Source organism: Suricata suricatta, chromosome 2 (genome assembly GCF_006229205.1).
Source record: "Suricata suricatta isolate VVHF042 chromosome 2, meerkat_22Aug2017_6uvM2_HiC, whole genome shotgun sequence".
In the NCBI taxonomy this organism is placed as follows: Eukaryota; Metazoa; Chordata; class Mammalia; order Carnivora; family Herpestidae; genus Suricata; species Suricata suricatta.
Window position 1 is genome coordinate 21,776,299 of NC_043701.1, and position 16,461 is coordinate 21,792,759.

A 16,461-nucleotide genomic window follows, 5' to 3' on the forward strand; every position below is an offset into this window, starting at 1 on the left:
GGCCACCAACCTCACTGCTCTAGTCACTATTGCCTCTTGTTCCTGGATGTGCTGTGTGAAGCTCGTTCCTATCCTCACCGGTCCTTCCAGCCAGGTTTCCAGTTCCCTCTTTTTCTTCAAAAGACCACCCTGAGCTATCGATAAGCTGGCCAGGCTCACCAATGGCAGAGGAGACAGGCTGATGTTCTAAGGCCTCTCCGCTCCACTGTGGGGACCTTCCCCAGCTCTACCCATCTCTAATTCTCGGCTCCATTTTCCATGAACAGTCCTCCTCTGGACTCAGTTTGGTATTTAGGTCTCTCAGGTTCCTATCTAATTGCTCTCCATTAAGGACATGGATGATGTGTTACCATCATGGTAAAAACAAAATCTTTGTGGCAAGACAAAACCCAAGACCCAGCTCCCCACACTCACCAACTGTGTGACCTTGGATGTGTCATTCAGTTTCCCTGACCCTCAGTTTCATTATCTGTAAATTGGGAAAACACCTATTTTGCAGGCTTGTGAAGGGTCAATAATCCTCATAAAATGCTTATGTTGGGGGCACCTGGGTGGCTCATTCATCTGAGTGTCCCACTCTTGAGTTTGGCACAAATTTGTGAGCTTGAGCCCCGTATTGGGCTCTGCACGACAGTACTGAGCCTGCATAGGATTTTCTCTCTCTGCTTCTTCCCCACTTGGGCTCTCTCTCCAAAAAAATAAACTTTAAAAATAAAATAAAATGAGGTGGTGCCTGGCTCAGTTGGTTAAACTTTCGAACTTGACTCAGGTCATGATCTCACAGTTCATGGGTTCCAGCCGCTCTGTGGGCTCTGTGCAGTCATCTCGGAGCCTGGAGCCTGCTTTGGATTCTGTGTCTCTCTCTGTCTCTGTCTGTCTGTCTGTCTCTCTCTCTCTGCCCCTCCCCTACTTGCTCTTTGTCTCTCTCCTTCTCTCAAAAATAAACATTAAAAATTTTTTAAAATAAAACAAAATAAAATACTTACCTTAGTGCCTGGCACATAACAAGCATTCTCTAAATGTTGCCTGTTTTATCAGTATTATTGTTGTTATTATTGGCTTAGATTTAACCTATTCATCTCTTTTCCCACCAAAACCACACCACCCAGCCTTAGAAGGCAGACTGTGGTTCAGAGTATGAGACGGCAAACTGTAGACATAGTCCTCATTCCCCCATCCTCCAGCTTCTCTCCAAATAACTATGTGACACTCTTTCTTCACTACATCCACTGCAGTCAGATCCTTGCTTCCGTCCCCTAGTTCTGTGCATTGCAGTGTTTGATAAGAAGAGTGACGCTTGATATAAGTGGACAGAGGTCAGTTGTGCCCATTTAGCTGCCTGAAGGGACCACAGATAGGAAACAAGCCCAAGAATTTCATGTCTCCCCTTAGGCACGCTACTCAAACAGGTTACAGCTTTCTACCATGAAAAGTAGAGGTGACTTATTTTCTCCCATGCAGCAAGGAGGGACTGAAGAAGAATGATAAACCAACCCTGGGGACCCCATCCTTACAGCCCATGCCAGGCTCTAATGCAAGCAACTCCCAGCCACAACTCGTGTTTGCAGCCACAACTAGTGTTTGCAGCCCTGGTTTCACGAAGTGCCTCCTACCTCACAGGTTCTTTTCCTCATTCATTATTCTACTTCCAACTGTGCCTGGTCATGCTTTGGCTCCTCCCCTACCCCATCCTTGCCTTAGTCCGTTGATTCTGTGCCTTTCTCTCCTTGGCTTGGGATGTCCTCCCAACTGTGTTCGACCCCTGTTTTGGTTTAATGTATTCACAGATTACCCTAATCTCATTTTGATAGCCCTTGGTTTAACTTAATCCTGATTCCTTCTTCTACCCCCACTATCTCCTGTCCCCTACTCGAATCTGTTCCAGCCCCATGGAGAAGACCAAGAAAAGTAGCAGTCTTTGATATGACTCTTCAGATAATAATGTTTATATGATATAATGTGGTTTATATTCTAAATCCACAAGCAAAATATCTGGGGCATGGGTTCTTACTCTGTTATCTGGAAGATAGTCATCATCTTCCTTTTCCTGGTGAGATTATGTCACTTGGACATCACTTATGGCTGTGTGAAAGGTGGTGATTGACTTGCCTTGAAATCAGGATCTTTTATCTTCAGAGAGTAATGGCGAAGATCAAGGTAACTAAGAGCCCAAATTCTGAAGCCAGACAATGTGGGTCTAAATCTTGTCCCTGAAACTTGCTACTATATTTTCAGCTTGTTTTTTTGTGGTTTTGTTTGTTGTTTTGGGAGGGTTTTGGTTTTTGTTCATTTGGTGCTATTTTGGTAAACAACAAGCATCTTGATCATATCAAGTTAGAAATATCAGAATCATTCACAATATCTTAGATACTGGCCCCCGTCCTGCTCTCTCTGTCTCTGCTTTCCCCAATGCTTCCTTTTTGCAGTCATGAATCTCTTTTTGTATTTATTCAACAGTATTATTTATCTGTCATGTTGTCTGGCACCGTGCTGGGTCACAGAGGTACTAAGATGACAAATCATGGACTCTACCTTTAAAGGTGGGCAAATATGTGTAGGGGACAGAGAGACTTGCAAACAAATCCATTCATTAAAATGTTAAGGATGCTCAGATAGAGAAAGTTTCAAGGTACACTAGAACATAAGGGGGTGCACAATGAGTTCTGCCTGAGGGAACAATGTGGAAGAGGGTATCAAGGAGTAAGGGAAGTTTTCATGGAAAAGGTCGATGCTTGAGGTGACTCTTGAAGTCTTGCTTTTCGGTCATGGCCACAGACCTGTTCCAATACTCAGGCAATCTGAACAAAACAGTCTCCACAAGTAAGCTCAGAAATGTCACCCCATGTCCTGGATTCTAGTGACCTGGTTCCAGTGAGTGGGGCTCCCACATTGCCTCCCCAGGTCCCTTTGTTGCAATCAGTTAAGAAAGCTAGTAGCAGGAATAACCCTTGAGTGGAAAGTCACTGCTTGTGATCTCTCTGCCAGTGAGTCATGAAAGGCTCAGTCCCTAGTATCAGGCTGCAGTCTTTATCACATATAATACCTAAGTCCTTCCCCAAGATTTATGCCCTTCTTTGAACTCTAGCCCAGGGACTACAGTTTCTCCTCTTTATCTTGTCCTTGCCAGCCCTCTTCTCTGGGAGCTGGAGCCTCCTTTCATATCCCACCTGGGGGTCTGCTATCCATCTGGAGAATGGTTTTCAGAATAGCCACCCATCTACCAAGGCCTGCCTTAATGCCCCATTGCTGGGGTTCCCACTTACTAAAACGCCCAACCCCATGTATGCCTGGAGTGTGGCTAACTTTCCACAAAGACTCTCTCTGACCAAACTTTAGTCAGCCTCCTCTGAGCCCTCTTCACAACCAGATCTCCACTTTGGTGTCTGGCCCCAGTTTTAACAAGAATCCAGCTAAGTAAGTTTAGTGAGAGCTTCCCACCCTTAATATAGCTGATCAATATCCCCATCCTCTATCATTGATGTCTAAGTCCTTGGCTCTCTTTAGCAAGAATCCTGTTGAGTCAGTTTGGCAAGAATCCTCTATCCTTGATGTCTCCTCATAGTAATTTTCCATTCATTAACCCCCTTACCCTGCTTCTTGGCTATAAATCAGTCCTTGTCCTTGCTGTATTTGGAGTTGAACTTGATTTCCTCCCCTACTGCAAGAGATTTGACCCCCATTACAATAGCCTTTTTCTTTTCAAGCAATGGTTGATAGATTTTCTTTTGTAGCACTTTGTGGTATAGTTTTTTTTTTAATTCTTTAACCTCATCTTTATTGAGATATAATCCCAACTTTATTGTATAAGTTTAAGGTATATAACATGATGATTTGATACACATACGTATCATTAAAGATTACCACAATGAGATTACTTAGCACCACCACCACCTCACATGATTACTATTTTGTTGTGTATGGTGAGAACATTTTAGATTTACTCTTAGCAACTTCCAAGTGTGGAATTGTAACGGTATTGTTAACTAGAGTCACTATGCTGTACATTAGATTACCCAAAACTGATTCACCTTCCAGATGAAAGTTTGGACACTTTGATCAACATCTCCTCATTTTCCCCATCCCCCGCCGCTGGCAACCACCATTCTATTCTCTGTTTGTGTGAGTTTGGCTTTCTTGGAGGGAGTACACATACAAGTGAGATTATACAGTCTTTGTCTTTCTCTGTCTGACTTATTTAAAAATATAGAGAACTGGGGCACCTGCGTGGCTCAGTCAGTTAAGCCTCCGACTTCGGCTCGGGTCAGATCTCACGTTTGTGGGTTCGAGCCCCGCATCAGGCTCTGTGCTGACAGCTAGCTCAGAGCCTGGAGCCTGCTTCTGGTTCTGTGTCTCCTTCTCTCTCTGCCCCTCCCCCTCTCATGCTCGGTCTCTCTCTGTATCAAAAATAAATAAAACATTAAAAAAATTTTTTAATAAATAAATAAAAATATGGAGAACTTCACAAATTTGAGTGGCACCCTTGTATCGAGGCCGTGCTAATCTTCAATTGTTCCAATTTTAGTATATGTGCTGCCAAAGTGAGCAATACAATTGTCTTGAATAAAGTCCTCCTTACCATATTTAATAAGTGTCAGAAAATTTTTTTTCTTTAACATTTGCCGCTCCCTTTGGGTAATAACCATGGACATCCTGTGACCCAGCAGCCCTCGGGGCCATGCTGCCTTCCCTCCTTACTCTACTCTGAGGTTTGGGTCTTTCTCCAGGCTCTCCTCCTCCTCACCAACTGTATCTGATACATGTGCAGCAATACAGCTCAGAAAGAGTCACCTGAAAATATGGACCTGGAGAATACGGTCCATTCCATGCCAACCAATGTCACCTAATTAATTCAGTCAGCCAGACAGTCAAAACATATGAATAAATCTAAATGGTTTCTGAACATAAATATATTTTCAAAGAGCTTCCTTATTTGTATTACAGACATAGACAAAATACATATACTTGAGGAATAAAATATGTCTTCTGCTCTTTTGAATAAGAAACCACAGTAGATGCAGATCTTTGATGTTCTAATGGTGCCATAAACAAACTCACTGGCCTGTTTTTGGACAAAGGATTATCTGAAATCTTACCTCTTGGGTTCCTAGTATTTTCGGTTGTTAGTAGAGAGGCTTTATTGTAAAAGCCTCCACACCTAGAGCTCTGGTGATTTTGTGTGTGTGTGTTTTATTCATTTTTTTCATTTGGCTTCAAGTAAGGTAAAGACATGATAAAATTCAAAATTTACTGCATTTGGTTCTACTGTCAGGTCCACAATTTTCCTCTTGAGTATCTGCCTTCATGTGGGTTGTTCCTGAAGTATTTTGAAGGAAATGGCGTGTCAACCATTCATTGGTTCTCATGGCTTTGCAGTGGAGGCAAGACCTTTCCCTAACTTGGTAATTTTCCACATTCCTTTGCCTCTCAGCTGTTTTCCTCTTCTTAATACTAGCTGGTGATGGGTGATGTTCACTTTCACTCTCCTTCCATGAGGAGGCTCCCGAGTTGGATTCTTCACTGTCATACTCAGTAGGATCACTATCATGTTGGGTTTGAGTCACCTGGCTGAATTGAGAATGGCGCCTGGCTCGTCTTTGTTCAAGATAGGCAGTGACCAAAGCCATTTCGGTATCAGTTACAGGGGTGAGTTGGCTCTGCTTTGGTTTTTTCATCATTTGTAAGGAGTCCCAGTCACCATCTTTGCTTTGCCGCTTGAAGGAAGTATCTTTGCTTGCTAGCAACCAATGAAACAAATCAATATGTTAGGCATATTATTGGTTACTATAACTTCGTCTTACCCAAGGAAGCCTATGGCGTGTATAGACTCACTCTCAGTTGCCATTTGCCAAACCACCACTTTTCTCCACTCACTTGCAAGTGTTGGCGGCTAACTGCATCTTCCAGTACCACTCCAAACCTCCTTAAGACCAGAGGGTCAAATAGATGCTTGACACACTGCTTTTGAAGTTTTGTGAGCCCCCCCATAGAAGATCAAGGGAAAAGTCTCCAAGCTTTTCCAGAGAAGTACCCTTTCTAACCTTTCCTTGAAGTATTTTTTTCAATTTTTTTTTAATTTTTTTAAATAGTTTATTGTCAAATTGGTTTCCATATAACACTGGGTGCTTCTCCCCACAAGTGCCCCCCGCCATGACCATCACCCCTTCCCTCCCCCTCCCCCTTCAGTCCATGGTTCCTTTTCAGTATTCAGTAGTCTCCCTTGATCTGTGTCCCTCACTCTCCCTGGCTCTCTTTCCCCCTTCCTCTCCCCATGGTCCCCTGCCAAGTCTCTCCTGTTAGATCTATGAATGCAAACATATGGTATCTATCCTTCTCTGCCTGACTTATTTCGCTTAGCATGACACCCTCGAGGTCCATCCACTTTGCTACAAATGGCCATATTTCATTCTTCCTCATTGCCATATAGTACTCCATTGTATATATATACCACATCTTCTTGATCCATTCATCAGTTGATGGACATTTAGGCTCTTTCCATGATTTGGCTATTGTAGAAAGTTCTGCTATGAACATTAGGATACATGTGCTCCTATGCATCGGCACTTCTGTATCCCCTGGGTAAATCCCTAGCAGTGCTATTGCTGGGTCATAGGGGAGTTCTATGGATAGTTTTTGAGGAGCCTCCACACTGTTTTCCAGAGCGGCTGCACCAGTTTACATTCCCACCAACAGTGTAGGAGGGTGCCCGTCTCTCCACACCCTCACCAGCATCTATAGTCTCTTGATTTGTTCATTTTAGCAACTCTGACCGGTGTGAGGTGGTATCTCAGTGTGGTTTTGATTTGTATTTCCCTGATGATGAGTGACGCTGAGCATCGTTTCATGTGCCTGTTGGCCATATTTATTTTTGAAAGACAGAGAGACAGATCATGAGCAGGGGAAGGGCAGAGAAAAAGGGACACACAGAATTGGAAGCAGGCTCCAGGCTCTGAGCTGTCAGCACAGAGCATGACACGGGGCTCAAACCCAGAAACTGTGAGATCATGACCTGAGCTGAAGTTGGACGCTCAACTGACTGAGCATATAGGTGACCCACCTTGCCTTGAAGTCTTAAAGATTCCCGTATGTATGTGAATGTGATTTGGGTGGTGGCAAACTAAAAAGGCTCTTTTCTTTATGCGGTGGTATGCTGGAATTGTCTGCTATCAGCTGGCTGGCAAGAACAGATTGTTAAACTTCCAGGAGTTTAATAAGAAGGTTGTTAAAACACAGCCATTAGTAAAAATTAAATTATACAAACACCATTAAATCAATTTATGATACATAAATGTAATAAATATTCAAAACTAATCACTTCCTAATTATCTTTTACACTTTATTATGAGGTATGCTTTTAAAGCTATTTCTGTCATATCTGGTTGGAAATACTATGTGATGTTGTGCTTCTCTGCATCTCTTCCCAACTCCACATTCAGTACAATCACGTTGGTAATTTGAAATTAGTTTTGCTGGATGGGATGAAAATCAATAAGCACTAAAAATCAGGTCTTGGTTTATGGTTTTGTGGATTGTCTAGGCTGAAAGTGATGAAGAACATGTTACTAACATAGATTACATTTTAAAGTGTCATGGGCAGGACACCGGGGTGGGGGGTTGGGCTCTTGACTTCAGCTCAGGTCATGATCTCTGGTTCATGAATTCAAGCCCTACATTGGGGTCCTCACTGGCAGCATAGGGCTTTCTTGGGATTCTCTCTCTCCTCTCTCTGTCCCCCACCCTCTCTCTCAAAATAAATAAGTAAACTTAAAAAGTAAGATAAAATACAAAATAAAAGTGTCATGGGGTGCCTGGGTGGCTCATTGGTTGAGTGTCTGACTCTTGTTTTCAGCTCAGGTCATGGTTTCATGGGTCATGGGATTGAGCCCCATGTTGGGCTCTGTACTGTGCATGGAGCCTGCCTGGGGTTCTCTCTCTCTCACTCTCTCTTTCTGTCCCTCCCCCACACACACATGTGTGCTCTCTCTCTCTCCAAATAAATAAACTTAAAAAATAAATAAATAAAAATTAAAGTGTCAGGGGGTGCTTGTGTGGCTTATCGGTTGAGTGTCTAAGTTTTGGCTCAGGTCATGATCTCATGGGTCATGGGATTGAGTCCCATGTTGAGCTCTGCACCCGTGGGCATGGAGCCTGCTTGGGGTTCTCTCTCTGTCCCTCTGGCTCACACATGTGTGTGTTCTCTCTCTCTCAAAATAAATAAATAATCTTAAAGAAAAGTGGTATCCTGTAGCCACTACATTGTAAATAGCACTGAAAACAAGGAAATATTCTTCCAGAGTATTCTAAGACTGTTATCCAACTCAGCAAAGAAGTCACATCATTGACAACCAAGTTAAGTTCTAACATACAGCTTCCTGTTTCTTTCATCCTACTCTTTAACTTAAAGGAAAAGAACATTCATATTGGAACTACATGTGTTCGTCCATTGCAGCCACAGGTTGGCCAAGGAGGCAAGGGTCTGGCAAAAATCAAGGGAAGTATTTTGATAGAACTGGCGATCTGTAAGGAATTTACTATTTAGTGCATCGCATATTTTATTACTTGTAAATTATGCACATACATCCTTTATATCAGCCACGTTTTTTTAAAAACCATGTATATACACATACACATTTTTGGAGAGCCAGCTGTGAAAACATTTATCAGCACACCGCTGCTTATAGGTTATTTTAAAAGTGTCGTATAAAGCTCACAAACCTCTCACAACACTAACAATAAAGGTATATGAAAGGGGAGCTATGTGAAGGGAGAATGCTGAGGAATGAAAAGAGAACTTGAACTCTACCTACCAGTAATTTATAGCCTCTAGAGGCTCTGCTAAACTGTCCTGAGCTAAAGCAAGGAGCTCATGCAAGGGGCCACCACCGGTCTGGGGAGGTCCTATAACCATTCTGGGCTGTTTGCCTCCGTACTTCCCTTTCCACATTCAGCACACATTTCTCTCATCACAGTCCAATGCCAAATACGCACCAGCGCTCACCTTTACTGACCGAGGTGCTGGTCCTACTGTCTTCATCCTTCGTCTTCTTGGACATCTGTTTCAGAGATACAGATGAGCAATAGCAATCTCGGTTGGTTTTCACTTACATTTCCTTATAAAACACCGTTGCCCTAGACTCTTGGACAGTGTCTAATTGTAAACTTTCAGTACAATTCAGTAAATTCTTACTGAGTTCTCATTACAGTGATCCTACTTCTGCTGCCCATGGAAGACCAGGCTTTGACACAGAATCTGCCAACATGTTTGGAACCAAACCAGATGGAACAAAGATTTGATAGAAAATAATACTGATAAGGATCCATAGGTTATAAAGTTATCCTGTGTTCACACTGTAAAGAAATATCATTTAAATATCTTTTGGGGGGAAAGGGGGGCAATGGTCATGGAGGAGGGCACTTGTGGGGAAGAGCACTGGGTTATATGGAAACCAATTTGACAGTAAACTATATATAAAAAATAAAAATAAATAAATAAATAAGGGAAAAAATAAAAAAAAATTTTTTTGAGAGAAAGAGTGAAACAGCCCAAGCAGGGGAGAGGAGCAGAGACAGAGGGAGGGAAGGAGAGAATCTCAAACAGGCTCCACCCTCAGTGTTGATCCCATAAACCTGGAGTCATGATCCAAGCCAAAATCAGGAGTCAGATACTCCAACCGACTGATACACAAACTGGTGCTCCTAAAAATCATTTAAAAACAGATTTGATAGTACTGGGATTCATTTTAAATTACTTAAAAAACTTTTTTTAACATTTATTTATTTTTGAGAGACAGAGAGACAGTACGAACAGGGGAGGGGCAGAGAGAAAGGAAGACACAGAATCTAAAACAGGCTCCAGGCTCTGAGAGCTGTCAGCACAGCTTGAACTTGTGAACCACGAGATCATAACTTGAGCCTAAGTCAGACGCTTAACAGACTGAGCCACCCAGACGCCCCTTAAATTACTTTGTAAAGGACATTTCATCAGGTTTCTTTTTTTATAATCCTTGAAGATCTTTACCAAAGTTCATAAATTTAGTATCTCCTAAATCATTCAGAAACTTTCCTCCAAAATGCAACCATAACATATTATCTGTGAATTGGGCAACAAAAAAGAAATGGACTTCTTTGAACAATTCTAGTTTAAGTATTCTAGCCCAATATTCCATAAATAGATTTATTCCATTGTTCAGATCAGTGCCCGATTTTTTGATGCTGAACATGATTTTGCCAAAATATATAAATATAGAGCAACTCTTGCAGAATGTATCAAAATTTTAGAAATACCGGTAACACTTTTGAAACAATAGTTGTCACTGGGAATCTAATAATCCAGGAAATAATCCCCCAAGGAGAGAAAACTTTATGCAGAAAAATAATCAGAGTGTAATTAGGATACTATAAAATTCAAAGTTCAAAAGGAGGCAATGGTTACATAAATTATATACAATCATACAATCATAATATATAGTTGTAAAAATTATTATAATAAAGGCATATTGCAACATAAGAAAATACACATTGTAATATTAAGTTAAAAATCAAGTTAACAATTAAGTTAAAAATCAAGATGCAAATTTTTATATGCAGTATGATCACAAATTCACTAAAAATATGAAAAAAGACTAAGCAATGTCCACAAGTGTTAGTTGGCAACAGTTGAGTTTGAATGAAACAGGGATGGTTTTTCTTATAACTTTTTAAGTTGTCTACAATTAGGGAAAAAATGAATTTTTGTAGACAGTCAAACTTCCTTTGGGTAGAAAGTGACTTACTTGGGTCTTCATAACTACAATCCAGGACTCTTGGCCCATTCCTTTCTTGATATCTGATCCCTGTAATAGTAGGCAAGTATCTTTAACGAGGTGCCTCTCTGCTTTTTGGGTTACTGCAACCAGACTCTGAAAACGTCAAGAATGGAATCTTCTTTTAAGAAACCACTCTTTTGAGCAAACTGAGGGTTGCTGGCTGGGTATTGGGGGGGGACACTAAATGAGCAATGGCACTAAGGTGGGCACTTCTTGGGATCAGCAGTGGGTGTTACCACTGTTATTGTTGTATGTAAGTGATGAACTACTAAATTCTATTCCTGAAATCATTATTACAACATGTTAACTAATGTGGAGTTAAATTTATATACATATAAAAGAAACCACTCTTTTAAAAATGATTGGGGGGCTTATTTTAAATTGAATATATATAGAGATAATTATTAAATGATTAGCAGTTTATTAAACCTAAATGTTAATAGTAATTGGTTACTTCCATGCAATCAGGAGTGATTTTTATTTCATTTCTTGCATTTTCCTATAATTTCCACATTTTCTGTAATGCATACTTCTGTAATGGAGGGGGGAATGGTTAAAAATATTTATTAGGCTTATATCATTTTCATGGAAAATGACTTTTTGACTTGATGTCACATCAAAATATAATCACAAAATCCTAAGAAAGATTTTGCATCAAGCTAAGTGGAATCATATGAACCGTGGTTACCAAAAGCATTCTATTAACTGTTTGACTCCCTGCATGAAAACAGCAGCAGAGCCTGGCCTGAGGAGTAGGGTAGAACAGTGGAGAGATCTGGGCTATGGCTCTGTCTTTCTACCAAGGGAAACCTGCAATTTCCCCAATTCACTTAACACCTCCTAAGCTCAATTTCCACATATTCAAAACAAGAAGGCTGGACTGGTATTCTTTGGAAAAATACCAGTACTAGCAGTCTGAATAAACACTAAACAAATGCGTGAACTAAATATAGTATTTATAGTCTCTGAAAGCAAAAGGGTAAATGCATCCTGAAGAGTGGCAAGTCCAGAGGAAATCCCTGGGCTTCACCTTGGAGGATAATTACATTTCCATCACACTTTTACCATGACTTCAAGGTTTGTAAATAAAGGCTCATAGTTTAGCAGAGAAAATGAAGCTCAAAGTGAAAGAAAAACTACATCTTCCTTAACTAGTTCTCATATGGTTCTCAGATTTCAAATCTGGGACCCTTCAGAGAAGCAGTTCAGCCAATTGTAACTGCCATAAGGGTACAAAGTGAAAGACGAAACCTCTAAGATAATTAAGGTTTTAATCAGCACTGAATAGATTCATCTCAACATTTCAGCTATGCTTTGAAGCAAACGAATTATGTGGCAGGAAACCTTGGTCTATTTCTCCTCTGTCACTAACCACTTGTGTGACATTGGACAAGTCGCTTGATTTCCTTGGGGCTTATCAATTTAAAAAAAAAAAGGAGGGATACTGATATCTTACTTGCCTACAGAAAGGAGGCTGGACCACATGCTCTCTTCAGGTCCTTAAAGCTCAGAGCTCTAGGACTCCAAAGAGCTGATGCAAGCAAAGGAGCAGAAGAATAGCTTAGACCTCATAAGTGGTCTTCATGATGAAATTGCCAGGAATCAATTTCAATTTTTTGTTAATTTTCTAAAGTATCATTTCTGGCCAATCCAGACAAATTCAATATACTTAGCTAGAGAGTCTAGGACACATAGAAGCGATCACTATTCTAAATCTACTTTTGGCAAAGTATCTACTTGAAGAAGCATTTAGACCTCAGATGGAACTTCTCAGGGGGAAGAGGTAGGGAGGGAAGAGTCTCTGATTATTATAATGGAATCCAGCTGGCATAGATAGGACATCCCCTCCTCCCCTCCTTCTACAGCTGATACAGCACTCAGTCTAGCTGCCCATTGCCAGGCCGGTGCTCTGACCATAATGCCAAATGACGGTGGTTTGATTAATCATCAGCCTGGTATTAATGGCCAGCAAGGACTCCATGTCAGCAGTTTATAAGAGCTCGGTTACTCATAACATGTTGGAGATTCACAGTCCTGAAAACTTGGGCCACCTCCTTCCTAAGAGGATGGTATTTTCTTCTGCTAGTAGGTGGTCCAGAATGGTGACTTTCATTCTGTTTAATTTAGTTTAGTTCTGCATCATATCTTTTGGGAGAGTATATTGCCTCATTCTAAAAACTCCCAAATCCTACAACACGTATTCTATAAATACGACAACTTTTGTGTCTTTGATTAGGATTACGTGGCTACAAAAGGAATTTGGAGGTCATTAACCAGGAGGGAAGCTTATCCCAGCATTACACAGCCTATGGACAAACTGCAAACAAACTAAATGTCTTAGAACTGCAGATTTGTTATGCTGTAACCACAAGACAAAGTTATGCAGTCATTAAGAGGGCTGTTGTGTGAATATGATTTGAGGAAGTGTTCCAGAATAATATTAAATTTTTAAAAAGCAGGATATGAAACTATGCACAGTACAATGCCAACAATGTAAGATCAAGGAGAGATGGAAATACATTTAGAGGAAAAGAAAAAAAGCTAGAATATACTCCAAAATGGTAACAATGGTTATCTCTAAAGAATAGGATTACATTAGCTTACATTTTCTTCTTCACCCTTTTCTATATTCGTGGATGCTATAGAGTGAGATTGTCTTATTTTTAAAATAACTTTTAAAAAGTAGTTTGATTGAAGTAAAGTGAATTTACTTTGTGGAAAATCCCGTTATACAGTAAACATATATTATTTAAAATGAAATAGGACATCCTACCCAGATAGAAGCTCGCGAGAAGAACATCAGGACCAATATAATGACAAAATACCAAAGCAGGAAGCTCCCTATTGTCCCACAAGAGTCATCCTTCTGGCATTCATAATCCTGATTTGGAATAGTAAAACTTAAAGGTAGGGGGGGAGGATCCACCTCCCAAAATAAGGAAAAAAGGTCTCCCATGATGACTTCTGTTCTGGAAATAAAGCATGCTCAAAGGAATGAAGTTGACTGGCAAGTACTTCATTCCAAGTGTATGACCATTTCCTTGGCAACCTATTATGATACACGCTTCAGTAACTGTGACAGGGACCAACAAACCCTTCTTGGATTTCTAAGTTTTTGGAAAATTTCCCTAAATTATTTCTATGAAAGTTTATGGTGTTTACCCCCTATGTCAATAGGGTGTTTTCTGCCTTAAACTCTTTTTTTCCTGAAATTTGTATATATTGTATTTTTTTTACATTTTAATGCCAATAAAATCTACGTCTCTGAGGTATCCATTCATTTTTTTCAGTGCCTTTTATATGTATCATATCACACACCATATGTAAATTACAGAAGTCTAATGTGTTATAGACTGAATTGTGTTCCCCTAAATTCATATGTTGAATGAATAACCCCCAATTTGAATATAACCAGAGGGATGGCCTTTAAAAAGACAATTAAGATGAGGGACAACTGGGTGGTTCCGTGGGTTGAGCGTCGGGCTCTTTTTTAATTTTTTTAAATGTTTATTTGAGAGAGAGAGAGAGAGAGCAAGCGAGCACAAGCAGGGTAAGGGCAGAGAGAGAGAGGGAGACACAAAATCCAATGCAGGCTCCAGGCTCTAAGCTGTCAGCACAGAGCCTGATGCAGGGCTCAAACTCACCAGTTGTGAGATTATGACCTGAGCTGAAGTCAGAAGCCCTATGAGTCACCCAGCGGAAATCAAGATCTCCTCAGTTCACGAGTTCGAGCCCCACATAGGGGTTTGTACTGACAGTGCAGAGCCTGCTTGAGATTCTCTCAGTCTCTCTGTATCTCAGCCTCTCCCCTGCTCACAAGCTCTCAAAAATAAATTTTTAAAAAAGATAATTATGGTTAAGCGAGGTCATAAAGATAGGCCCCTAATCCAATCTGACTGATATCCTTATAAGAGGAAGAGACACCCCAGAGGTATGTGGATACAGAAAAAAAGGAAAACACAGAAGTCAGCAAGCCAAGGAAAGAGGCCTCAAGAGAAACCAATTCTGCTGATGCCTTCATCTTGGACTTGCAACCTGAAAAACTGTGAAAAAAATTAGTTTTTGTTGTTTAAGCCACCCAGTCCATGATACTTTTTACAGTAATGCTAGCAAACTAATAATGTCAGGTATATATCAAATTTGGATAGTAGTAGTGTTCCTTTTTAAGCCTTCCAGAAATGCACAGTAACTTAAGGACATCAAAAGAGGAAAGGTGTGTCTGTTGAAACGACATCAAATGTATACAATTTTTTTAGGAAAGAGATATGGGGTAGGGAGGAACCCCATATTCTAAAGTTGACTGTCCATTGAGCCCTTTCACTTTGAACAATTTTTGAGTTAGTTCAACTCAATCTAAAACTGGAGCAAAACATTACTGCTGCGAAGGCAATCTAAAGATTATTAAAATCGCAGTTAAAAAAATCTGCTAGATCTTTAAGAGCATAGTATACCTGCAGATTCCATTAATATGCAATAAATAAATACTAATTATTATTTATTAAGGAAACTTAATTTTCTTCTATTTGGCGTTAGGTGCATTTTATAAAGGAAAATTTTTGGTCGTTGAGACGTACATGATGTAACAATCCACTAGCTTATTGTGAAAAGGCGTCATGTTTTCCTTAGGGTAACATTTCTCCACGCCCAATGGCGGGTCCCCAAGCCCTGCTTTTCCAGGCTGTTGGCCCTGTGCTTTAGACCCGCGTCGTCTCTTCCAGGAAGCTCTCCTCTGGGAGCCCATCAGAGGCATATCTCTGGCTCATCTCGCCCCACTCTTCTGCCCACCTAGGGCACCAGTTGGCTGAGCTCCTCCAGACACCAACCAAATGAAACCAAACTAAACTCCCGGATGAACCTTTTCCTCAGGATTAGTTCTTCGAAGAATATGCAAGAAAAGGAACGATTGGATTTTTTGAAACCTCAAAACCACAGCAACTTTGACACGTTTGGGGTTTTCTTCTCACTGCTACACCCTTATTACAAGGATATTAAAGAATTTCCATTGGGTCAGAACACTTTTGTGAGAAATGCTTCGTCGAGGCTGATGGGCGTCTGGACACATTACCACATTCTCTACCCTACAATTAGCTACCCTTCTTTAATAAAATCTGCTGTAAAATGTGAGTCCATAAATGCCCTAAGGAAGATAAAATTATATTAATAAATAGAAATTCAGCTTGTTACCGTTATTACTTTTTACTGCGGGTTCAGAACTTGGTCTGAATTTCTCCCCGCAGGTGAGTGGGAGCCACAAACCCTAAAGCTGTTTCCCTGGTAACGCTCCTAGCCCAAGGTTCCCAGCCTTCCGCCCCAGCCTCCTCTTCTCGCGAGAAGGTCCGTTCTTCCGGTAACTAATCCGGCAAACCGGCTGTCTTCGCCTTAGCGCTTGGCTTCGCGCATGTGCAGTAGAGAGTGGCGCGAGCCAGCAGCTTCCGGCCGAAGAACATGGTGGGTTTTCGGGGCCTTTTTTGTGCTTGCTGGACGTGGAGTCCACTCCTGCAGTGGTGTTTCCACGACTGCGGCTCTGCAGAGGGTTCCGCCGAAGGGGGGTGTGGCCAGACGACCCTCCACCTGTAGTGGAAAGGAAGAAAGAAGCGTTAGGGGCTGCTGAAGTTTGTGCTTGGGAGACCCAGGGAGGGAAGCTCTCGGGACTGGGAAG

At 41.1% G+C, this 16,461-nt stretch overlaps 1 protein-coding gene and 1 non-coding gene across 2 annotated transcripts; both read right to left on the reverse strand.

The window, feature by feature from the left end:
- Positions 1–4,443: 4,443 nt before the first annotated feature.
- LOC115286146 lies at positions 4,444–4,546 on the reverse strand. Its single transcript, XR_003905901.1, has one exon. It is a non-coding gene; the product is annotated as a U6 spliceosomal RNA (small nuclear RNA).
- Positions 4,547–4,889: 343 nt separating this feature from the next.
- Positions 4,890–13,811, reverse strand: SSMEM1 (serine rich single-pass membrane protein 1). Its single transcript, XM_029923503.1, has 3 exons — positions 13,576–13,811; positions 8,996–9,050; positions 4,890–5,734 (listed from the first exon to the last, which is right to left on the reverse strand). Exons 1-3 carry the CDS (start codon positions 13,756–13,758, stop codon positions 5,238–5,240), a joined length of 735 nt encoding a protein of 244 aa, XP_029779363.1. The 5' UTR covers positions 13,759–13,811; the 3' UTR covers positions 4,890–5,237.
- Positions 13,812–16,461: the final 2,650 nt, after the last annotated feature.